At 49.2% G+C, this 20,991-nt stretch overlaps 1 protein-coding gene and 2 non-coding genes across 3 annotated transcripts; all 3 read left to right on the forward strand.

Moving 5' to 3' along the window:
- Nucleotides 1–2,200: 2,200 nt before the first annotated feature.
- LOC112131459 (U1 spliceosomal RNA) lies at nt 2,201–2,364 on the forward strand. The gene has a single exon (XR_002913528.2). It is a non-coding gene; the product is annotated as a U1 spliceosomal RNA (small nuclear RNA).
- Nucleotides 2,365–12,286: 9,922 nt separating this feature from the next.
- Nucleotides 12,287–17,411, forward strand: LOC129059670 (uncharacterized). The gene has a single exon (XM_054556384.1). The coding sequence runs from the start codon at nt 15,512–15,514 to the stop codon at nt 16,313–16,315; it is 804 nt and encodes a 267-aa protein (XP_054412359.1). The 5' UTR covers nt 12,287–15,511; the 3' UTR covers nt 16,316–17,411.
- Nucleotides 15,924–15,995, forward strand: TRNAE-UUC (transfer RNA glutamic acid (anticodon UUC)). Its single transcript has one exon. It is a non-coding gene; the product is annotated as a tRNA-Glu (tRNA).
- Nucleotides 17,412–20,991: the final 3,580 nt, after the last annotated feature.

The raw sequence follows: 20,991 nt of genomic DNA on the forward strand, positions 1-20,991 counted from the left end.
GACTATTGGATGGCACCATCTGGCCCGAAAATCAACCAGTCCCTTAGCCCCCACCCAGAAGCTGACTCCATGCAGAAGGGTCATTTTCCGCACACCTGTGATTTCATCCCCAACAATCAGCACCGCGCAAGCCCTAGCCCCCTCCCCAACAAACTATCTTTGAAAAACCCCTTACCTCCAAGCCTTCAGTGAGATTGGTTTGAGTAATAACTCTGTCTCCCACATGTCGTGGCTGGCCTGTGTCAATGAAACTGTTTCCTGCAGCGCCATGGTCTCCTTGAATTGATTTTGTGTGTACATTGGGCAGGAAGAGCCCATCAGGCAGTTACATCTGCATTACGGTGCCAGTTCTTTCCACAAAGGCTGGTCAGATACCCAGAAAGTATTTCTCCACTACCACCTGGACAATGTGTCTCCCTGTCAATCTCCAGGGAATGGGGCCTGGATCAAGTATTTAGTATTCAGCAGTTACTACCCTGTCACCTAATCCCTCATTTTCAATATTTTGCCAAGCTTCCAGTGGCCTAACTGGCCACCACACCACAGAATCTTTACTTTATGGTCTCCAAGGAGAACTCTCCACTCGATGTTTTGTGATTTGAACAATGGAATAGAACGTGATACTGGTTGGCTGGGGGAGGTCCCCGGACACTGGTGGGATCTCGACCCCAGCAGTGGTGTCCAGGCTCTTGACACCATCTCGAGAACAAAGTCAAAGATGAGTCAGCAAATAGTGAAAGAAGAGATTTATTGCAAAGCAAAAAGTACACACTCAAGAAAGGGGAGCTCGGGCATACTCGAGAGAGAACAATGGGTTCTGGGGTTTCATCTTGATGGGTTTCTTTAACCAAGGAGTGGAATATTCATGAAAATTCCTGGGTAAAGGTGGAGATTTCTCGGAACCGTGGTGCCATCCATTTTTACAGCAAATATTGGTCTCAGAACTGTCATGGCACCGGTGGGTGTATGATTTAGTATGTTAATGAGCATATAATGAGGGCCTAGGTAAAACCTCCATCAAATCCAGCACCACATCGGGTCCACTCAGTCTTAGCCAGCTTGGTCCACACCCTGGTTTTTCAGCATCTTAACAGCCCATAGCCTCAAGTCATGTAAATCTGCTGCCTAGAATTAGTTATCCTGTGACCACCCGGTAGTATTCCTGTCTCAAATCTACTTGTAAATATTCAAACGGTCATTGACTTGAGCATTCCAACTTTGCTTACTTCACAGGGTTTTCTGCGTAATATATAAGAAAAGATGATCCAGACATTTGTTAAACTTCTCAAATAAGATGTATCCCAGGTATTTGTGTCAAATTTGGATGATTTTGGTTTTGTCTTTGCAGAATATAAAAAACTAACATGAGGTAAGCACTAAGGTGTGGAGATGGCTGTGCAAGAGATGACAAAGTCCAACACCATGCTTGAGAGTGTCCAATCATCTCTTCTGGGGCAGCATATTTTTCTACAATACTGAATTTGGAAAAAAAAAAAACCAACAACATCAAAAAAAAAAAACAAACCTACAAGATTGATGAAACTGGACAACTGTCTTTATAACATTACCAGTGATAAAACCAGTAAGGAAGGCTGGTTTGCAGTCATCTGAGCAGCCTCTTTACTTTCATAAATATGGTTTGTCTCTGATATTAAACGGCTTCCAATTGCAAGTGGAATGCTACATCACAAGGATAAGGATGCGAAGAGAACCAGTTTCTTCTGTAATCTGAAACACTCTAGTTTGAGAATTAAAAGCCATTCTTTGAAGAAGGGTTCCCCCCAGCTCCATCTGTCCTCCAAAAAGTTGCTTCTCAACACAGGCTAAAGACCAGCTTCTTTGGGAGAGAGCAGATGCAGGGGAGGGAGAGAAAAAGGGAGAGGCAGACGTCATTTCCCCTTGCCGGCTCTGGCAGCGGATTGGTCGGTTGAGTGGCAGAAAGGCAGACGGGGACTGGGCAAAGCACTGTCGGTGACATCACGGATAGGGCGACTTCTATGTAGATGAAGCAGCGCAGGGGCTGCTGCTTCGCCACGAAGGAGTTCCCGTGCCGTGGGAGCGGGTTTAGGACCGCCGATCAGAACTGAAAATCCCAGCTGTATGTGAGGGCTGGAAAGGGCTCGAGAGTGCGCAGGGAAGTGACCGTGTGTGTAAAGAGTGAGGCGTATGAGGCTGTGGCGGGGCAGAGGCAGAAGATCTCATACTTACCTGGCAGGGGAGATACCATGATCACGAAGGTGGTTTTCCCAGGGCGAGGCTTATCCATTGCACTCCGGATGTGCTGACCCCTGCGATTTCCCCAAATGTGGGAAACTCGACTGCATAATTTGTGGTAGTGGGGGACTGCGTTCGCGCTTTCCCCTGACTTTATATAGTTTGAAGAACAGACTGTACGTTCAGGGTAATTTTTTTTTTCTGTTTGTTTGTACCTTGGTTAGTGTTTTAGACTTAAGCATTAATCCTACAGTGGAAAGCAGGGGAATGGAAAGTAACAGGTATCCTGTCCGCGGTAGGAGAAAAACTGAGCATCAACCTTATTGGCGTTGTAACACAAGCTAACAAGGGTGAAAATCGCTCAGCTCTTCCCTTTCTACCGGGGCTGCTTTTTGCGGGGATTGGTCCGCGTTCTCCAGTCTCTTGGTTTCTCACGCTCTCTGAAAATCTTCGTGTTTTTTCCTACCCCCCAAGTCACCTCCTACACAGCTTCTGCTTCCAAGCTCAGCCCCCACAGGAGATTGTAGGATTTCTGTGCTAGCGGGGAATGTGTTCTCACCTCTTAGAGCCAGGTAGAAACTACTCAGTAGGGCGCTGTTCTCTGGGAAGAAAGCAGGGCCTTTGGGGCTCTCAGTGTCCCCGTTGGGTTGTAGACATAACAGGCTTACTTTGCGTAGGGGAAAGGCTCTACCCGCCGCCAGGTGCCCTAGCGCATATTCCTCGAGGCCCGCACGTCAGAACCGCAGTCTAACCTGTCTTGGCCGAAATGCGCTGCGATCCTCCTTCAGATAGGAGGGAAGTTTTATGAGGAGCCAGGTCCAGTTTCCCTACTTACTATCTCCTGCCGTTTACGTATCTAGTCTTTTTTCAGACTTTATTTAAGCGACAGCTTCATGTTTGATGTCTCGCTCCCACATCCTACATCCATTACCAGGCAACTTTCTAGATAGCACCCCGACCCATCCTTCCCACCCCCAAGCAGCCCTTTCCTATTTCTGGGGCCAGTGTCCTCCCCCGTCCCTCTTTCTTCAGGCCCTCGCTTATCACCTTCATGGACAGAAAATACTGAGCTCTCTCTTATCCTGTGGTTTATGCCTGACACGCGTCAGTGCCCTGGCAATTTCCTTAATACCCCTTCTCAAATAGCACTGTAAATGCATCTCTTTTTAAATCCCAGAATTATCTAATTGGTTTTGTCCCTGAACTACATGAATACTAGTATTCCACTACAGAAGAAAACCCGAGGCCTAGCGATGGCGGTTCTGGGCATTGTGCCAGCCTCTCCCAGGGTATGTTTTCTGACCTCACCTACTTTTGATCAACTGAGGTCAGGAGTTCGAGACCAGCCTGATCAACATGGTGAAACTCTGTCTCTACTAAAAATACAAAAAAAAAAAAAAAAAAGAAAGAAAGAAATTGCAGGGCGCGGTGATGAGTGTCTGTAATCCCAACTACTCGGGAGGCTGAGGCAGGAGAATCGCTTGAACCCGGGAGGCGGAGGTTACAGTGAGCCGAGATCGCGCCATTGCACCCCAGCCTGGGCAACAGAGCGAGACTCTGTCTCAAAAAAAGAAAAAAAAATAGTCCATCTGAGACATATTATTGGAGACAGTAGAATCCTGCGTCCAACAGGCACTTGGTGCAGATCTGCAGCCATTGAGCTATTGGCTCATGTTCCCTATGTTCTATTAAGTATCATGAGCAGAAATTGAGCTCTTTGGCTTTTACCCACTGAGTATGGCTATAGGACAGGTCGCTCTCTGTCTCTCTTTCTCTCTCATTATTTGCATGGTTATTTTTTGCCATCAGTGTGGGTTTTTGGTTTTGAGGTTATGAAGTGAATTTCTGGGGACAATCTCTGTTGGGTCGTGTTGACAAGGATCCAGTCCCTGTTTGGTGATACATGACAACTAATCTGGTCTGTGAGTCTTCTTTATTGTCTATTTATTGTCCTGAGATAATGGTATTTCGTGATATTTGAGACTGCAGCAATGATAGGTTGTTCAGATCTTGTCTTTCCAATGTTTGGTAAAAATTTTATGGCCCCAATAGTTGTCAATATCTGCAAGAGTGGCATCTCTATTACAAGAGTGATCTTACTACTCAATGTCCCCCCTCCCACCAAACTTCGTTCCATAGGAGCTCTTGGCTTTAACAAACTTACTATATCTAAAAGACATCTTAGTACAGGAAGAAAACTAAATCTGTAGCCTGTAAGGAGCAGTTTTCTTTGACTGGTATATTCGGGTTTCTAACCAGCTGAAAAATTCAAATACATGTCCTTTAAGGATTAAGTTTAAACCACACTACAGAAAGGAGAGAAAAGATTTATATGATCACATATAAGCGATATCACCATCCATGGTCCTATAAATGTCTAACAGCATGGAATGATGAAGGGCAGTGTCTTTTAGGATTTTTGGTTATATCTATATGTATGGCTCTGAAGAAACCCAACGTTGGGCGAGTTCCCTCAAATTTTTCACTAGGCATGACCACTGCTCTATTTTAGATAGAGATTCTGTGGGGCAAAACCTGAGAATTATGTGCCTGGCTATCAAGAAGATAGCTCCTTGCATTTTTTGGGGGAGAACACTTTTGCTTCAAGGGAGTGTTTCCCCCCGGGATTAGAAATCTTTCTGTAACCTCAGGAAACATTGCTGATGAAAACCAGGCATGGTGTGCTGCACAACTTGTAGTAATAAGGCAGAAGTTAAAAGGAAAAGACAAGTTTTCCTGTACTTGGCTGACTCCAAGACCTGCAATAGATAGAGCCCTAGCAGATTCTTAATTACACTATCTGAAAAGTCAGAGCCCCAAGGAATGAGTTCTGGAGACTCTCTCAACACAGTCCACCCCTAACAAGGATAAGAGGTAAAAACGACAAATCCCTTCACTACCTTCTCTTTCCCCCTTTCCATTTCTAATTATACAAGTTTTGTTAAGTTCCTGATTTCCCTTCAGTGCAGCTGCAAGGTCACCAGCTATACTTGCATTGCAAGACTTGTCACAGTTTGATTAGCTGCCTTTCTTCTGCTTCTGTAAGCCCTCTTGCCTGCCCCATGAGTTTCGTGCCATCAAATTTCTGCCGTGCCATTCAAACTAGCTGACCCCCTTTCAGAAGTGTGTATAAAGTCAAGCCCTGTCTTTGTTCAGGGCTCAGCCTTTGGATTTTAATCTGCTGTGCCTGAGTGCAGTCAATAAATCCTCCTGTTCTACTTATTGGTCTCTCCGTTCTCCTGATTCCCACAACAGTAGTAGGGGACTGCGTTCACATTTTCCCCTGGTCTTTCATGGTATGAATAACAGATGGATTTTTTTTTTTTTTTTTTTTTTTTTTTTTTGCCTATAGTCGCAGGCGCCGTCTCAGTGATTGTATGGTGTGGTCAGCTGTTTTTGTTTTTGTGAGACCTTGTTTTCTTGTTTCCTGTCCTGGGACAGATGTCTGTAGTCACTTGTTTCCTCAGGAGACAAATTTCAGTCTCTGTGGGGGAGTTCTCTCCTGTTATCTGTGGTGGTACTAGGCAGGCGGCGCTCAGGGATCTAGGCTTCCTTGCTTTGTAGATTGCTCAATGGTCCCCAAGGCCTAGTGGCTTTTAACAGCACTTGAAAACCTTAGTGTTTTTCCACTGTCCCCAGGGTCACCTCTTACACGGCCTCTTTTTTTGTTTGTTTGACTTTTTCTCTGAGAGACAGTCTTACTGTATCTCGTGGCATCTTGGTTGACGCGATCCTCCCACCTCAGCCTCTGGAGTAGCAGAGGCATGCGTCACCACAGCCAGCTAATTTCTGTTCTTGTTTTTGCTGTTGTGGTGGTTGTTTTGTTTTTTTAAGAGTTGAAGTTTCGCCATGTTCCCCAGGCAACGTGCTCCCCGCGAAGGAGGCCGCCCGCCTGGGGGAGGGCTGGAGCCACGTCCCCGGGCTAGGGGTGCTGTGGGCACTGCGGGTACCGTACCCACCGCTGCCCGGCGCTGGAGGCCAAGAGAGCATTCCCGACGGGTTCCGCGGATGCCCCGCCGAGTCCTGCGTCCCATCCTGCCCGGATTGTCGCGGGCCGGGGCATGACATGAGGCCGGGGCCTGCGCGGCCGCAGCGGCCTGCAGGGCGCAGCCGTCCCTCCGCCGGTCGGGGTCCCCTCGCTCAGTCTATGAGACAAATAAATAAATAAATAAAGAAATAAAAGATGGAGTCTTGCTCTGTCGCCCGGGGTGGAGTGCAGTGGAGCGATCTCGGCTGACTTCAACCTCTGCCTCCCAAGTTCAAGAGATTCTCCTGCCTCAGCCTCCGGAGTAACTGGGATTACAGGGGCATGCCACCACACCCGGCTGATTTTTGGATTTTTATTTGAGATGGGATTTCATCATGTTGGCCAGGCTGGTCTCGAACCCCTGACTTCAAGTGATCCACCTGACTTGACCTCCCAAAGTGCTGGGATTACAGGCATGAGCCACTGCACCAGCCAGAAGGGGGCATTAATATGCAAGCACTGTATAGGGCAACATCTGTGTTCACCTCTTACAAATCTTAATGCCGTGCATATGAGTGGGTTCCTTCATGTTCCCCTGGGGATGTTTGAGGTTGCCTGTATGTGTTATGTGTGTGCATATCTTTAAGCTCAGATATGCATAGGTGGATTGACACCTCTGTTTGAATGTATTCCCATGAGCTCATGCCATTAATTCACCATGGCAAGAAATATTTACTGAGCGTGAGCCATGCCATTCCACAGCCACCATTCTAGTGCTAAGGTACAATGAGGAAGAAAAAATCGAGGCTTTCTGAGCTCACATTGGGATGGGGGCATGGTGGGGAGACCCAGGCATCAGTGTAATAAACAGAAACCATGGCAGGGCTAACTGTTCTGGAGGAGAGGTACATGGTGTACTGAGGACCCTGAGGTTGACCCAGGTGCACGTTTGAGCTTTGCCTGCATGGTTTGGGTTTTGTGGGCTCACCTGCATGTGTCCACACAGGCCCCATCTGCATGTCTGTGCATGGCTGCATCGCCTCATGCACACGTGCACTGCCCCTGGGCTTGCCCACATGTGCCTGCTCCCCAGGGTGCCAGGCTATCAGCCTACAAGGCATTGTGGGTCTGGGCCCAGCCTGCCACCCCCTACAGAGGCCTGAGCCTGCCTTCCCAGGAGGCCCAGGACTCTCACCCATGACCCTTCCCTGCAGCTGGAGCAGACTCTGTGGCTGGAATCTGGGGAGCTGGAGACGCAAGAGCGCAGGGGGCTGGTCCTGCAGAGCGTGGAATTGTGGAGGCAGCTACAGGAGGAGCAGGCCTCCTACCGGCGCAAGCTGCAGGCCTACCAGGAGGGCCAGCAGCGGCAGGCCCAGCTTGTGCAGCAGCTGCAGGGCAAGTTCAAGGCCACCCATTCCTGCTCTTTCCCTACCACGTGTTGACTTTGCCCTGCCCCCACCCCTGGGGCTCACCATCAGCTCCCAATCCCCAGATTCTCCAGTACGAGAAGAGGTTCTCGGAGCTGTAGCAGCTGTTGGAGAGATCCGGAGAGCTGGAGCAGCAGCGGCTGAGGGTGGGTGCCAGGGTGGGGTAGGGGCAGACCCTGTCCTCCACCTGCCCAGCCTGGTGCTTTAGCCTCCCTCCCACCCAGGACACAGAGCACAGCCAAGACATGGGGAGTGCCCTCATCTGGCTGGAGGAGGAACAACAGGGAGGGCCAGGGCTGGCAGGATGGCCCGCTGGGCGAGCGCCTACTGATCCCCTGTGCCCCACTCAGGAGTGCCAGCCTGGTCCAGGTGAATGCCATGCTCCGAGAACAGCTGGACCAGGCAGGTTTGGCCAACCAGGCTCTGAGTGAGGAGATACGAAAGGTGACCAGTGACTGGACACGCAGCCGCAAGGAGCTGGAGCAGTGGGAGGCGGCATGGAGGTGCGAGGAGGAGGTGGGCATGGGGGTGCAGGGAGGCCAGCTGGACTCAAGAGGAAGTGGCACTGCAGAGGAGGGAGGACTCAGAAGCCTGGAGAGGGAGAGGGAGCACTGTCTAAGGGAGCATGTTAGCAGAAGTAAATAGACGTCATCACAATAGTTGGTCTTTATCAATGTGTAGCATGTACCATGTGTACCGTGTGAATTGACCTTTATTCCTCGTGATAACTGCGTGTGGTATGTGCTATCACCCTCCTCATTTTAAAGAGAGGTTAAGGCCGGTCACGGTGGCTCATGCCTGTAATCCCAGCACTTTGGGAGGCTGAGGCAGGCAGATCACCTGAGGTCAGGAGTTCGAGAGCAGTGTGGCCAACATGGTGAAACCTCATCTCTACTACAAATACAAAAATTAGCCTGGCGTGGTGGCACACACCTGTCGTCCTAGCTATTCGAGAGGCTGAGAGATCATGCCACTGCACTCCATCCTGGACAACAAAGCAAGACTCTGTCTTGAAATGAATAAATACATAAACAGTGGTTGAGTAACCTTCCCACAGTCATGCAACTGGCAGCTGGGATGCAAAGCTAGGTCCCTTGCATTTTTGCCCTTCCTTGCTGCCTCTTGCAGCCAAAAGAGGACTTGAAACCCAGGTCCCTGTGCAGGAGGGAGCCATGAGGCTTGGGAAGCTGAGCGTGGCCGCTGCGACACAGCTCCATGTACAGGCCCACAGGAAGACCCACTCTCTGAACGACGGTGCCTCCTGGGATGGTCGGAGATGAGGGAAGCAGGGGGAGGGAGTAAACCCGCTCTCACACCAACCCTTCCCTCGGCATGTCTTCCCTCCAGTCCTTCAATGCCTACTTCAGCAACGAGCACAGTCACCTGCTCCTCCTCTGGAGGCAGGTGGTGGGGTTCTGGCGGTAGATCAGTGAGGTGAAGATGTTCACTGAGAGGTGAGGCCTGGCCGGGGATGGGGCAGCAGCTGAGAGACAGCCCTGCTCTTTCCATCCAGCTCAATTCAGTTGAATTTCAGTTCAACTCAATACACCTACTGTGTACAAGGGCCTGTGAGGACACAGAGGCCACTTGTAATAACCATTACCACAGTCGTGGCAGTCAGCATTTATTAGATGTTTACTCTGGGCTAGGCTCTTTGTATATTTCATTTCAACTAATATTCATAGCTTCCCTGTGAGGTAGGAACTGTGTTCATTCCCATTTTATAGATGAGGACATTGAGGTGCAGAGAGGTTGAGTGATCTTCCTGAGGTCACACGGTAGTACATAAGTGGCTGAGTCGGAGTTTCAAGTTCCTGACTTTTTTTTTTTTTTTTTTTTTTGACATGGAGTCTTGCTCTGTCACCAGGCTGGAATGCAGTGACACAATCTTGAATCACTGCAACCACCACCTCCTGGGTTCAAGCAATTCTCCTGGCTCAGCCTCCCGAGTTGCTGGGATAACAGGCGCATGCTGCCATGCCTGGCTAATTTTTTTTTGTATTTTAGTAGAGACAGGATTTCACCATGTTGCCCAGGCTGGTCTCAAACCCCTGAGCTCAGGCGGAGCCTTAGCCTCCCAAAGTGCTGGGATTATAGGCATGAGCTACCATGCCATGCCAAAGTTCCTGATTTTAATCCACTAGAATATTCAGCTTTGCTACCAAGGACCTCACAGCCTCTAGTGATGAAAAGATGTAGATCCCCAAAATTCTAGACTGAGGAAGTGAGTGGTTAGTGATATGTACGTGGGACAGAGGAAATGTCCTCCAGGCACAGAAGGATGGGAGGGGTGGGGAGGTCAGAAAAACCGATTTGTGGAGATGGAATTTGCACTGAGCATCAAGGGATGGGTACGGTTGAAGCAGAGCAGCAGGCACTCCAAGCAGGAGCAAGGCATGAGCAAAAGCATGGAGATGGGAGCCCATGGCAGCCAGGGGTTTGCAACAAAAAGCTGGTACAGGGAAAGGAGAGCCTGCCTCAGCGGGGGAGCTTGGGCCTGCCTGATCTTTGAGCAGGGGTGTCTGATCGGTGTGAGCAGTCAGCTCAACAGTAGTGTTGGGGAGGCCGTGGAGACAGCCCCAAGGCAGGAGGCCAAGGTGTTTCATTCAGTGTGTTAAAAACATTTTAGCTAGTAATCTTTTCTTTTCCTTATGTCTCACTACAGCCTCAGCCTCCTGGTCTGAAGCAATCCTCCTACCTCAGGTCCTGTGCAGCTGGGACCACAGGTGCATGCCACCAGGCTTGCCGATTTTTTTATTTCTTGTAGAGTCGAGGTCTCACTTTGTTGCCCAGGCTGGTCTTGAACTTCTGTGCCCAAGTGATCCTCCTGCCTTGGCCTCCCAAGGTGCTGGGATTACAGGCATGAGAAACTACACCTGGTTTAATAATCTTTTCTTAATATCATCAAATAGCCAGTGTCTACATTTTCCATATGTCTCATAAATGTCACAGATAGGCAAGGTGCGGTGGCTCACGGCTATAATCCCAGTACTTCGGGAGGCCAAGGAGGGCAGATCATCTGAGGTCTAGAGTTCGAGACCAGCCTGGCCAACATGGTGAAACCCCCATCTCTACTAAAAATACAAAAATTATCCATGTGTGGTGACACACGCCTGTAATCCCAGCTACTGGGGAGGCTGAGGCACCAGACTCGTTTGAACCCAGGAGGCGGAGGTTTCAGTGAGTCGAGATCACACCACTGCACTCCAGCCTGGGTGACAGAGTGAAACTCTGTCTCTAAATAAATAAATGAATAAAAAGTCACAGATAGTCTTGCCTTAGTTTTTTCTTTACAATTTGTTTGAATCCAGATCCATAGACATTCACAAAATGTGAATGGTTGCTTTGTTTTTTGTTGTTGTTGTTGTTGTTGTTGTTGTTGTTTTGAGATGGAGTCTCACTTTGTTGCCCAGGCTGGAGTGCAGTGGCAGGATCTTGGCTCACTACAACCTCTGCCTCCTGGGTTCAGCAATTCTATGGCTTCAGCCTCTTGAGTAGCTGGGATTACAGGAATGTGCCACCACGCCCAGCTAACTTCTGTAGTTTTAGTAGAGATGGGGGCTTCACCATGTTGGCCAGGCTGGTCTTGACCTCAGGTGATCCACCTACCTTGGTCTCCCAAAGTGCTGAGATTAGAAGACTGAGCCACTGTGCCCAGACCATGTTTTGTCTTTTACGTCCCTTTTAACTTATTTGTTCAGGAAACTGGGCTAGTTGTCCTTGGAGATTCTCATGGTCTGGATTTTGCTGGTTGCATCTTTATGGTGTCAATTAACATGTTTCTTTATTCCATGTATTTCCTGTAAATTGGATGTTGGATCTAAAGCTAGGTCAGATTCAGGTTCTTCCACTTGCTTTTTTTTTTTAATCAAGAAACCATAAGTAGAATGTGTTCTAGCCGAATGCCCCTATGCCTGGTGTCTCTCTTTTCAAGATCCAACTCACTCATCAGAGGCTGCAAAAGTGAGCTTCTCATTTAGTCACTCCTGTGTATATTAATTAGAATTCTACAATGAGGTACTTTCCCTCCTTACTATTTGATAACCAGTGGTACATTTCCTTCAGGAAAGGAAAGGAAAGGATTTAACCTGTATTATGGACTTAAAATACGTTTTTTTTTTTTTTAGAAAGTCTCTCTCTGTCACCCAGGCTGGAGTGCAGTGGCACAATCACAACGCATGCTAGGCTTGATCTTCCAGGCTCAAGTGATCCTCCCACCTCAGCCTCCCCAGTAGCTGGGACTATAAGTGTTCATCACTATACACATATAATTTTTTTTTTTTTTTTGAGACAGGGTCTTGCTATGTCTCAAGAAATGGGCCACCACGCCTGGCCTTAAAATACATTAGAAATGTATTTTAAGGCCAGGCGTCATGGCTCATGCCTGTAATCCCAGCACTTTTGGAGGCTGAGGCGGGTGGATCACCTGAGGTCAGGAGTTCAAGACCAACGTGGCCAGCATGGTGAAACCCCATCTCTTCTAAAAATACAAAAATTAGCTGGGTGTCGTGACGTGCATCTGTAATTCCAGCTACTTGGGAGGCTGAGGCAGGAGAATCGCTTGAACTGGAGAGGCGGAGGTTGCAGAGAGCTGAGATTGCACCAGTGCACTCCAGCCTGGGCAACAGAGCCAGACTCCATCTGAAAAACAAACAAACAAACAAAAAATTTTGTAAGTAGCATTTAAATTTTTATATTTTACTTTTGATTAAGCCACACGTTCACATTTCAAAAGGGTACACTGTAAAATGGCTCCCTCTCACCTCTGACCCCAGATATTCCCATTCCATCCTTGGAGGCAAGCAACATTATCAGCTTATTTTTCTTTTTATATATACAATTTTTTTCTTTCTTTTCTTTTTTTTTTTTTTTTTTTTTTTTTTTTGGTTGGCCACCAAGTTACCACGAGAAGCATTGTCAGTTTCTTTTTCTTTTTTCTTTACTTTTTTTTTTTTTTTTGGAGATGGAGTCTCGCTCTGTCTCCCAGGCTGGAGGGCAGTGGCACGATCTTGGCTCACTGCAACCTCTGCCTCCTGGGTTCAAGCAATTCTCCCACCTCCGCCTCCCAAGTAGCTGTGATGACAGGCATGAGCCTCCACAGGAAATACTCCAGCAGGAACTGGGTGCAGTGTACCAGACCACTATAATTCTAATTATAGGGTGTGGAGGTCAGATACGTTTTGTGACTATTTTGTCTCTGTCTGTGGCTTGCTTGCCTTTTCACTTTCTTAGTGGTATCTTTTGATGAGAAGGTGTGGCTAATGTTGATGAAGTCTCATTTATCATGTCTTTCTTATATATTTTTTTTTCTGTGTCCTGCTTGTTGGTAGGGTAATCTTTGCCTACCAACAAGTCACAAAGTATGCTTGAAATGCTTTATATCTTTACCTTTTAAGTTTTGGTGTATAATGCACCTGAAAGTACTTTTGTGTGTAGCGTGAGGGAGAATAACATTGTTGGTCTCCCCACATCCATATACAAATCCATTAATTGAAATGATTTATTTTCTCTTATTGAACTGCTTTTATTGAAAACCCATTTATTGACCATATAGCTGTGGTTCAGTTTCAAGTCTCTTAACTCAGTCTGTTTATCTATTTGTCACTCCTGATGCCTTGTCTATAATAGCTTATAGTAAGCCTTAAAGTCAGATAATACAAGTCCTTGTTCTTTTTTACACATTGCAATAAATTTTGAAATAGGTAATCACTCATAAAACCATCACACACATCAGGATATGCTGTCCCTTCATCCGTTTCTGATATGGTTTGGCCGTGCCCTCACCCAAATCTCAACTTGAATTGTACCTCCCACAATTCCCATGTGTTGTGGGAGGGACCTAGGAGAAGGTCATTGAATCATAGGGGTGGGTCTTTCCTGTGCTATTCTCCTGATAGTGAATAAGTCTCACTATCTGATGGGTTTATGAGGGATTTCTGCTTTTGCTTCTTCCTCATTTTCTCTTGCTGCTGCCATGTAAGAAGTGCCTTTTACCTCCCGCCATGATTCTGAGGCCTCCCCAGTCATACAGAAATGTAAGTCCAATTAAACCTCTTTTTCGTCCCGAACTCTGTTATGTATTTGGCAGCAGTGTGAAAATGGACTAATACACTCTCATTTCTGAGTGGGACACATCCTCTCACTCACATATGCTGGTTGCTGACTTGTAACTGAAGATTCCCTATTGTACCCTCTAGGGACAATACATCTCCAGTTGTCTGTGGGGAGGATGAACATGCAAAAAATCCACACCACTCAGTACAGAGTCTCGATTTAGTCCCATTAGTCTGAATGGGACTAATGCCCTTATAAAGGGACCCCGGGGAGCTCTCTCACCCTCTTTCTACCCCCTGAGGGTACAATGAGAAGGTGGCAGTCTACAACCAGGACAAAAGGCCCTCACCATAACCCTACCATGTCAGCACCTTGATCTCGGACTTCCAACCTCCAGAACTGTGAGAAATCAATTTCTGTTGGGAATCAGCCACCCAGTTGATGGTACAGTGTTACAGAAGCCCAACTAAGACAGAGATGAAGTCCCATGGAGGGTCTCTAATTTGCTAAGCTGGTCATCAGGCATGATGTTGCCAGTTAGAAACAGGAAGAGCTGACATTTTGTGTATATGAAAGAAGACAGTGGACAGGCCCATTGTGTCGGCTTTGTCTGCCTTGGCAAACTGGAGAGGGAAACTCCATTCACCATCGCCAACCACGGGAGGACCAGGAGGAACTCCAGAGGAGGTTAGGTCGACTTCATGGTAACTTTAGATCCTGAAACCTCCCAGGATTTTTCTTGTCTTCCCTTTGCTCTCTCTTCTGCCTACCCAACAGGACAGGACTCGCCGCCTTTCTTTCCCGGCAGAAAGGGGTCCGTTGTGGACAGGACCAAAGTGAGCAGCCGGTTTCCCCTACGTGTCCTTCCGGGACTCGGCGTCTGGGGATCTCAGGCTGACCCGAGACCTAACTCCCGGCGAGTGGGACCAGCAGGAGCCTGGAAGAGCGCGCGCACCGGGGTGGAGGTTGGGCGCCGGGGGGCGAGAACCGCAGTCAAACCGTCTTCTTCCCGGGGCACTGCGCACCTGCCCCCGGGGATGCCGAAGGAAGTGGCCCATAAAGCTTCTCTGCAACCGAAAGAGGCCTGAAGCTCCAGGAGGGCCGAGAGGAGCCCCCTTGAGCGAACCCAGCCTCTGCCTGGCTGGCCCTGGTCAACAGGCTCGGAAGAGTCCGATTTGGAGGACAGAGCGGAAGAAAAGACCTAAAGGTTTCCAATCTCATGATGTGGAGATGTTAAAAACCTCCAATCCTAAGGTCCGACTGTGCGGAGGAGCGAGGGGGTCTCAAGCTGGATCGACCCCTGAGCCTTCATCTGGAGAGTCCTCTCCACAAGCTCAGAGAGCAGGACAACGCGCATCAGTGGTTCTCAAAAGGGGGCAACTTCGCCCTTACTCTCCTCTCCCATCCTTGCTGGTACACTAGGTCACGACTAGGGGAAGCGGGGAGGGAGAATGTTAACCCCCTGGCATCTATCTAGTCAGCGGAGGCGACGGATGCTGCTAAACGCCTTACAATCCACCGGAGGGCCCCTCCCCTACCCCGAAGTAGCCATTCCGCAGAGGTGGAGAGACTCGCGTGAAGCTCAATGCCCACGCACTTAGCAGACGGGAAATCACGAATTGATGACCAGTTGGCTCTTGGATCGGAGGAAAACACTCCAGCGTCAGACGGAACTCTGGAAGTTTTGCCCGGAGCAAACAGAAGGGTGGTGTTGCCATCGCCTAAGATGGGAAAATGGCAGGTGTCACAGGTGGCAGGGGAAGGTCAGAGACCAGCTGAGGGCCCCGGAGCCTTCCTGGAAAGAGTTTCCCATCCAGCCCGTCTCGGTTCCGCATCCGTCTGATTCCTTATGATGTTGAGGGTGCTGGCGTCTGGGTCCTTTATGATGCAGCGGGTGCCCCCGTCTCACCCCGGGCGCCTCCCGTCTCCCGCCTCCTCCTGGCAACCTGGTGCGCGGCTCCGGACCTGGCGACCCACGACCGGCTGGTCACTTGCTGCCGCCTCGCAAAGGCGCATCTCTAGTTCAGTGGTGAGCTGCGGCCGGGTCGCTGCAACTCGCTCCAGGACTCGGGATTCGGTGTCCCTCACGGAGCCCTCGGTGTGTCGCCTGCAGGCTCTTTTTTTGAAGAAAGCAGGGAGGGAATGGCCTTGTGAGAGACTCCAGGAGCAAAGAGCGACCCTCAAAAGGCCCAAGTCCTTCCAGAGCTCAGGGAAAGTGTCGCTTCTGGCCGAAGAAAGGAGAGAAAGCTCCCTCCCGTGTGTCCCTGGTGGTCTAGTGGCTAGGATTCGGCGCTTTCACCGCCGCGGCCCGGGTTCGATTCCCGGTCAGGGAATTGTTTTGCACTGGCCGCCCTCCCGCAGGAATCTTCCTTCACTAGGCTGTCAGCCGGCCTGCTCCAAGGGCCAGAGGCAGAACAGTCTCCACAGCGAGGGGCAAAGCCGGGCGAAGGAGGGCAAGTCCTGGTGGACCACCTCTCAGGACACACCGCTCCTGTTTATCTCCGTGTCCCTCATCCGCGGAAGCGGCTTTAGAGAACGACTGAGCGTCTCGCTCAGGTGTACACAGCCGTGCAGACATGCCAGCCCCCGTGGAGCTGCACCCAAAAAGTTCACCCTCTTTCCGTCGCCACTTCGGAGGCGCCTATCGGGCTGAGCTGCGAATAACTAAGAGAGAGGCCAAGCCAAGTCATGGCGTTTGTGCCAGCCCCGGACACGGGCACCGGCTAGTCAGCGGAGCCTCCTCACCTCCGTTGGCAGCTAACGCGCTCGTTAGCCCTTCTGAAGAGGCGACCGGAGGCGATGCCAGCGAATTTGCTAGGGGGTGAGCGGCGGGTGAGGTCCTCGAGGGCGGTCCCGTTTGCTGATTGAGCGGTAGAGGGAGGCGATGTTCGCTGACGCAACAAGGACAGCAGGTGGAGGAGGCACAGATGAAAAACTGCTGCCGTGCCCTAAGCAGAAGGCAGGTGTAAAAATCAGCAGTAAGACGTCGAAGCGATGGTACCACAGTGAAATCCCACAATGTCTACACTCTACCGAGCACTTGCGCACGCTCCCTCTTTTCCATTCAGTTCTCCCAAGAGGGGTTCAAAGAACCCCGAGTCCACTGTAAGCTCAGGGGACAGCGGGAGCCAGGGAGGTGAAGTGCACAGAGGCAGCGGGCAGAACCGCGGGGGTGAGAGGGCGCGGTGGCTGCGGGGCGGGAGCCGCTGCTGAGAGGCGGCCTGGGTTGTCTTGTGGGGTGACCGTCGGTGGAATCTTTGGTGGAGAGTGGTTTGGAAGAATGGCGTGGGGCGGCAGTGGGGAGGGTGGTGACCCTGAGCGACCTGCCAGGGCGAGGAGGCTGTGCTGTCCCTGCAGGCCATGTGCTCCTTTCCACTTACCTGGCAGGGGAGAGACCGTGGTCACGAAGGGGGTTCTCCCAGAGTGAAGCTTCTTAATCTCACTCTAGAGTTGCTGATCCCTGTGATTTCCTCAGTGTGGGAAACGGTGTTTGTGCTGGAAGAGGCTGCGCTCTTTACCTGACATAAGGGGGTTCAAGACTGACATCGCCTCACGCCCACCTGAAAACGTTTACATGGCTGCCTTGTCTCTTTTTTTTTTTCTGTCCTAAAGTCGCCTCATCTTCACATCCCCTCATTTTTTCTTCCACACTCGAGAGTGTCTCTCTCTCATTAAAAGCTCCATCAAATATTTGAAATATCTCAACCAGAAAGACTGCAATAAATGCATTATTTCACTCGTGGAAGCTACAGGCCAGCTAGGTTGAGAGTTGCTTGATATTTTCTGCTAAACGGTGAGGCATAGAGCACTTGGAAAGTTTCTCTTTGGGACATTATTTGTGTTCTCTTGGGTTTCCTTGTTTTCCCCAGACAGTATGGCGCTGTGGGGCCAGTGGTAAACCCTGCTTTCCGGCTTTCTGGCTGCAGATAAAGGCCGCAACTGGTGCAGGAATGAAAAGCAAACCAAAAGACACGTGGGTTCGCCCCCCTTGGGTCCAAGATAGATTCTGACTGTACCAGGATTCAGATTAGAACAGAGGTTGCTGCAGGCACAACGCAGACTACTAACCAGTATAGAATCCCAAGGCGCCCCACACCTACTGCCCATCGTTTTGCTTCCCCACCCCTCTTTTATTTATTTATATATATTTTTTGAGAGACAGAATTTCGCTTTGTCGCCCAGAATGGAGGGCAGTGGCACGATCTGGGCTCACTGCTACCTCCACCTCTCAGGTTCAAGCGATTCTCCTGCCTCAGCCTCCTGAGTAGCCGAGACTACAAGCGTGCGCCACCACACCCAGCTAATTTTTGTATTTGTAGTAGAGACGGGCTTTCACCATGTTTGCCCGGCTGGTCTCGAACTCCTGATTTCAAGTGAGTGATCCACCCACCTCGGCCTCCCAAAGTGCTGGGATTACAGGAGTGAGCCACCGCGCCTGGTCCCCCGATTTTTTTTATTAATGTAAAGACATTATGCGATTTTTATTTCATTCTCGGGCAGCTACAGGTTCTTGTGATTTTCTCTCACATCTTCTCCCGGTTTCCCCCTCTCCATTCTGATACATGTCCCATCTTCTCTGCATCCAGCCGGTGCCCTCTGCACGGGCATCCTGGGCTGTCCCATTGTGTCATCCTGGTCTCCCCTGCTTCTCCCTCCTCCTTTTCACGTTTTTCCTTTTGACTCCCCTGCCTCTTTCCCGCTCCCGCCCCACCGACCCCGTCTACTGAAGCCGAGTTGAGTGAAGGGAGAGCAAGCGGAGCAGATGATTGTTTGAAGGCGGCGCAAAAAAACAGAATGAGCTACCATGAGAGCCGTCGGGGAGTTCGGCTTCCCTTGCGCCCTACTTGGCTCAGGCTGGGGTCGCAGATCCAGGCATTTCCAGAGGCACTGGCTTCTGAAGCAGGCGAGGGTCAACGCAGGGTGAAGGACATTCGGCCGCCCTTCTGACTTCAGAGTCACGCAATGCACGCGTTTCTAACGAGCAACAACACGATTAGTCGACTCAGCCTCTCCGGTTTTCCGAAGCTTTGTAGTCTGCACAGTTGTCCTGCAGAAAGCAAATGGCAACCCCTAGGGTTTAGTGATTGCTTAATCTATATAGAGATGAGAGCAAGCAGTTGATGTTGTCTCTGTGGCGCAATTGGTTAGCGCGTTCTGCTGTTAACCAGAAGGTTGGTGGTTCGGGCCCACCCAGGGACGTGATTTTAAATGTCGGTGGTTGTGACCAGGCGCAGTGCCTCACGCCTATTAATCCTAACACTTCCATAGGCCGACGTAGGGGAAGTCTCCACTGAGCTCAGAAGTTCAAGACCAGTGACAATCCCATCTCATTAAAAACAAAAATTGCAGGTTTATCTATCTCTTCAGACCTATCACTGTATTGAAAAGTGAAACACTGTTCCCTAGTGTCTTGTGCATCCCATGAAGACACAAAGCAGAAGGTCCCCCTCCAAGCCTCCTAGAAAATAAGATCTCTGCATAACAAACTAGGTTGTGTGTGTGGGAAACTGAAAGTATTTGAAGAAACAAACTTCAAAAATTCTGCCTTGCTTTCCACAAAAATTAACCCATCACGGTCTGTCTTCAAGTGGCATCATACCTCTTCACATAACTCCACTCCCTGCCTTTATGCTATTGTCATGCATTCTACTTTACACCTGTTATAAACCTTACAATCCATCTCTATCACTTTTGTTTCAAGAGTCAGATGTGTTTTTGTTTGTATTTGGTTTTTTTTGTTGGTGGTGGTGGTGGTAATTTTAAGACGAGTCTTATTCTATCAGACAGGCTGGAGTGCAGTGGCTTAGTCTTGGCTCACTGCAACCTCTGCTTTCTGGGTTTGAGCGATTCTCCTGACTCAGACCCCTGAGTAGCAGAGATTACAGGCTTGGGCCACCACATCTGACTAATTTTTGAATTTTTAGTAGAGAGGAAGGTTCACCATATTGGCCAGGCTGGTCTCGAACTCCTGACCTCAAGTGATCCGCCTGCCTCGTCCTCCCAAAGTGTCACAATTACAGGCGTGCGCCATCGTGCCCGGCTAAACAGTCAGATGTTAAAATTATATATTTGCCTATGTAGATGTCATTTCTAGTGTCTTTTCTTTTTCATCCAGATTTTCATCCGGTGTCAGTTTCCTTCTGCCTGGAGGACTCCTTTAACTTGTCTATTAGGTGTCTTAAACTTGCACTATCATTCACTGATGCTCTGTTCATTTTAAAAAAAGAATTGTTGGCCAGGTGCGGTGGCTCACGCCTGTAATCCCAGCACTTTGGGAGGCTGAGGCGGGCGGATCAGGAGGTCAGGAGATCGAGATCATCCTGTCTAACACGGTGAAACCCCGTCTCCACTAAAAGTACAACAAAAAAAAAAATTAGCTGGGCATGGTGGTGGGTGCCTGTAGTCCCAGCAACTCAGGACGCTAAGGCAGGGGAATGGTGTGAACCCAGGAGGGCGGAGCTTGCGGTGAGTTGAGATCATGCCAATGCACTCCAGCCTGGGCAACAGAGGAAGACTCCATCTCAAAAAAAAAAAAAAAAACAAAACTGATCACAAATAATTGTATATTTCTCACTGCATCTTGTGGTCAGAAAAGGTTGAGAAACTGCTCTACACAGGCAAATTACAGGTTCAATCTCTCCATCTACCTCTTTATCTCTTCTCTATTTTCCATGCTATGCAGACAAGACCATGGAGAGACGAAGGCAAATTCCATCAATGGGTGGTGTTAAGCCTTTTCTATGAGGTAGCTGCACATTTGGGGCACTTCAATACTGGTTACTTCAGATTCTAGTATAGATTGTCCTTTTCATTTCTAGTCACATGGTAAAATTACTTGGGAGCTTTTTAAGACTACTAGTGGCTTCCACCCACCTGGAAGCATTTCAATCAGAATCTCTATGTGTAGAGTCCAAGCACTTGTGTTAGTTAAAACCTCACCAGGCTTTATAATATGACAGAGTGGTTTGAAGCTACTGAGTAGACCTACCCTATTTCCTACCTTCCTCTTTGTTTCTCTTTCACCACAGGCTTCTTTCCCATGACAAAGTAAAGATTTTTGTCTCTGTTTTCAGATTCTCAAGTAAATCACTCTCTTTCTCAACTGGACTTCCAAGGCAAAGATTTCTTTCTATTTATCTGTCTGCATTTTTACAAAGTTGGTCTCTGGTTTCCCTTTTCCTAAAGCTAATTCACCACAAAGGTGCCCCTCAGGTCAAGGAGCTGGGCTTTCATGCACCTGCACCTGTCAATCATGGGTCAATATTTTGCAGGCAGGGTTGCTGGGTGCTGTGGAATTGACATAAACTCCCAGGTATTGCCAGCTCTGAG

This window comes from Pongo abelii, chromosome 1, assembly GCF_028885655.2.
Source record: "Pongo abelii isolate AG06213 chromosome 1, NHGRI_mPonAbe1-v2.0_pri, whole genome shotgun sequence".
NCBI lineage: Eukaryota > Metazoa > Chordata > Mammalia > Primates > Hominidae > Pongo > Pongo abelii.

Excerpts from the sequence above, each read along its gene's own strand:
- LOC129059670 (XM_054556384.1), top strand. The coding sequence starts at position 15,512 with ATGATGTTGAGGGTGCTGGCGTCTGGGTCCTTTATGATGCAGCGGGTG.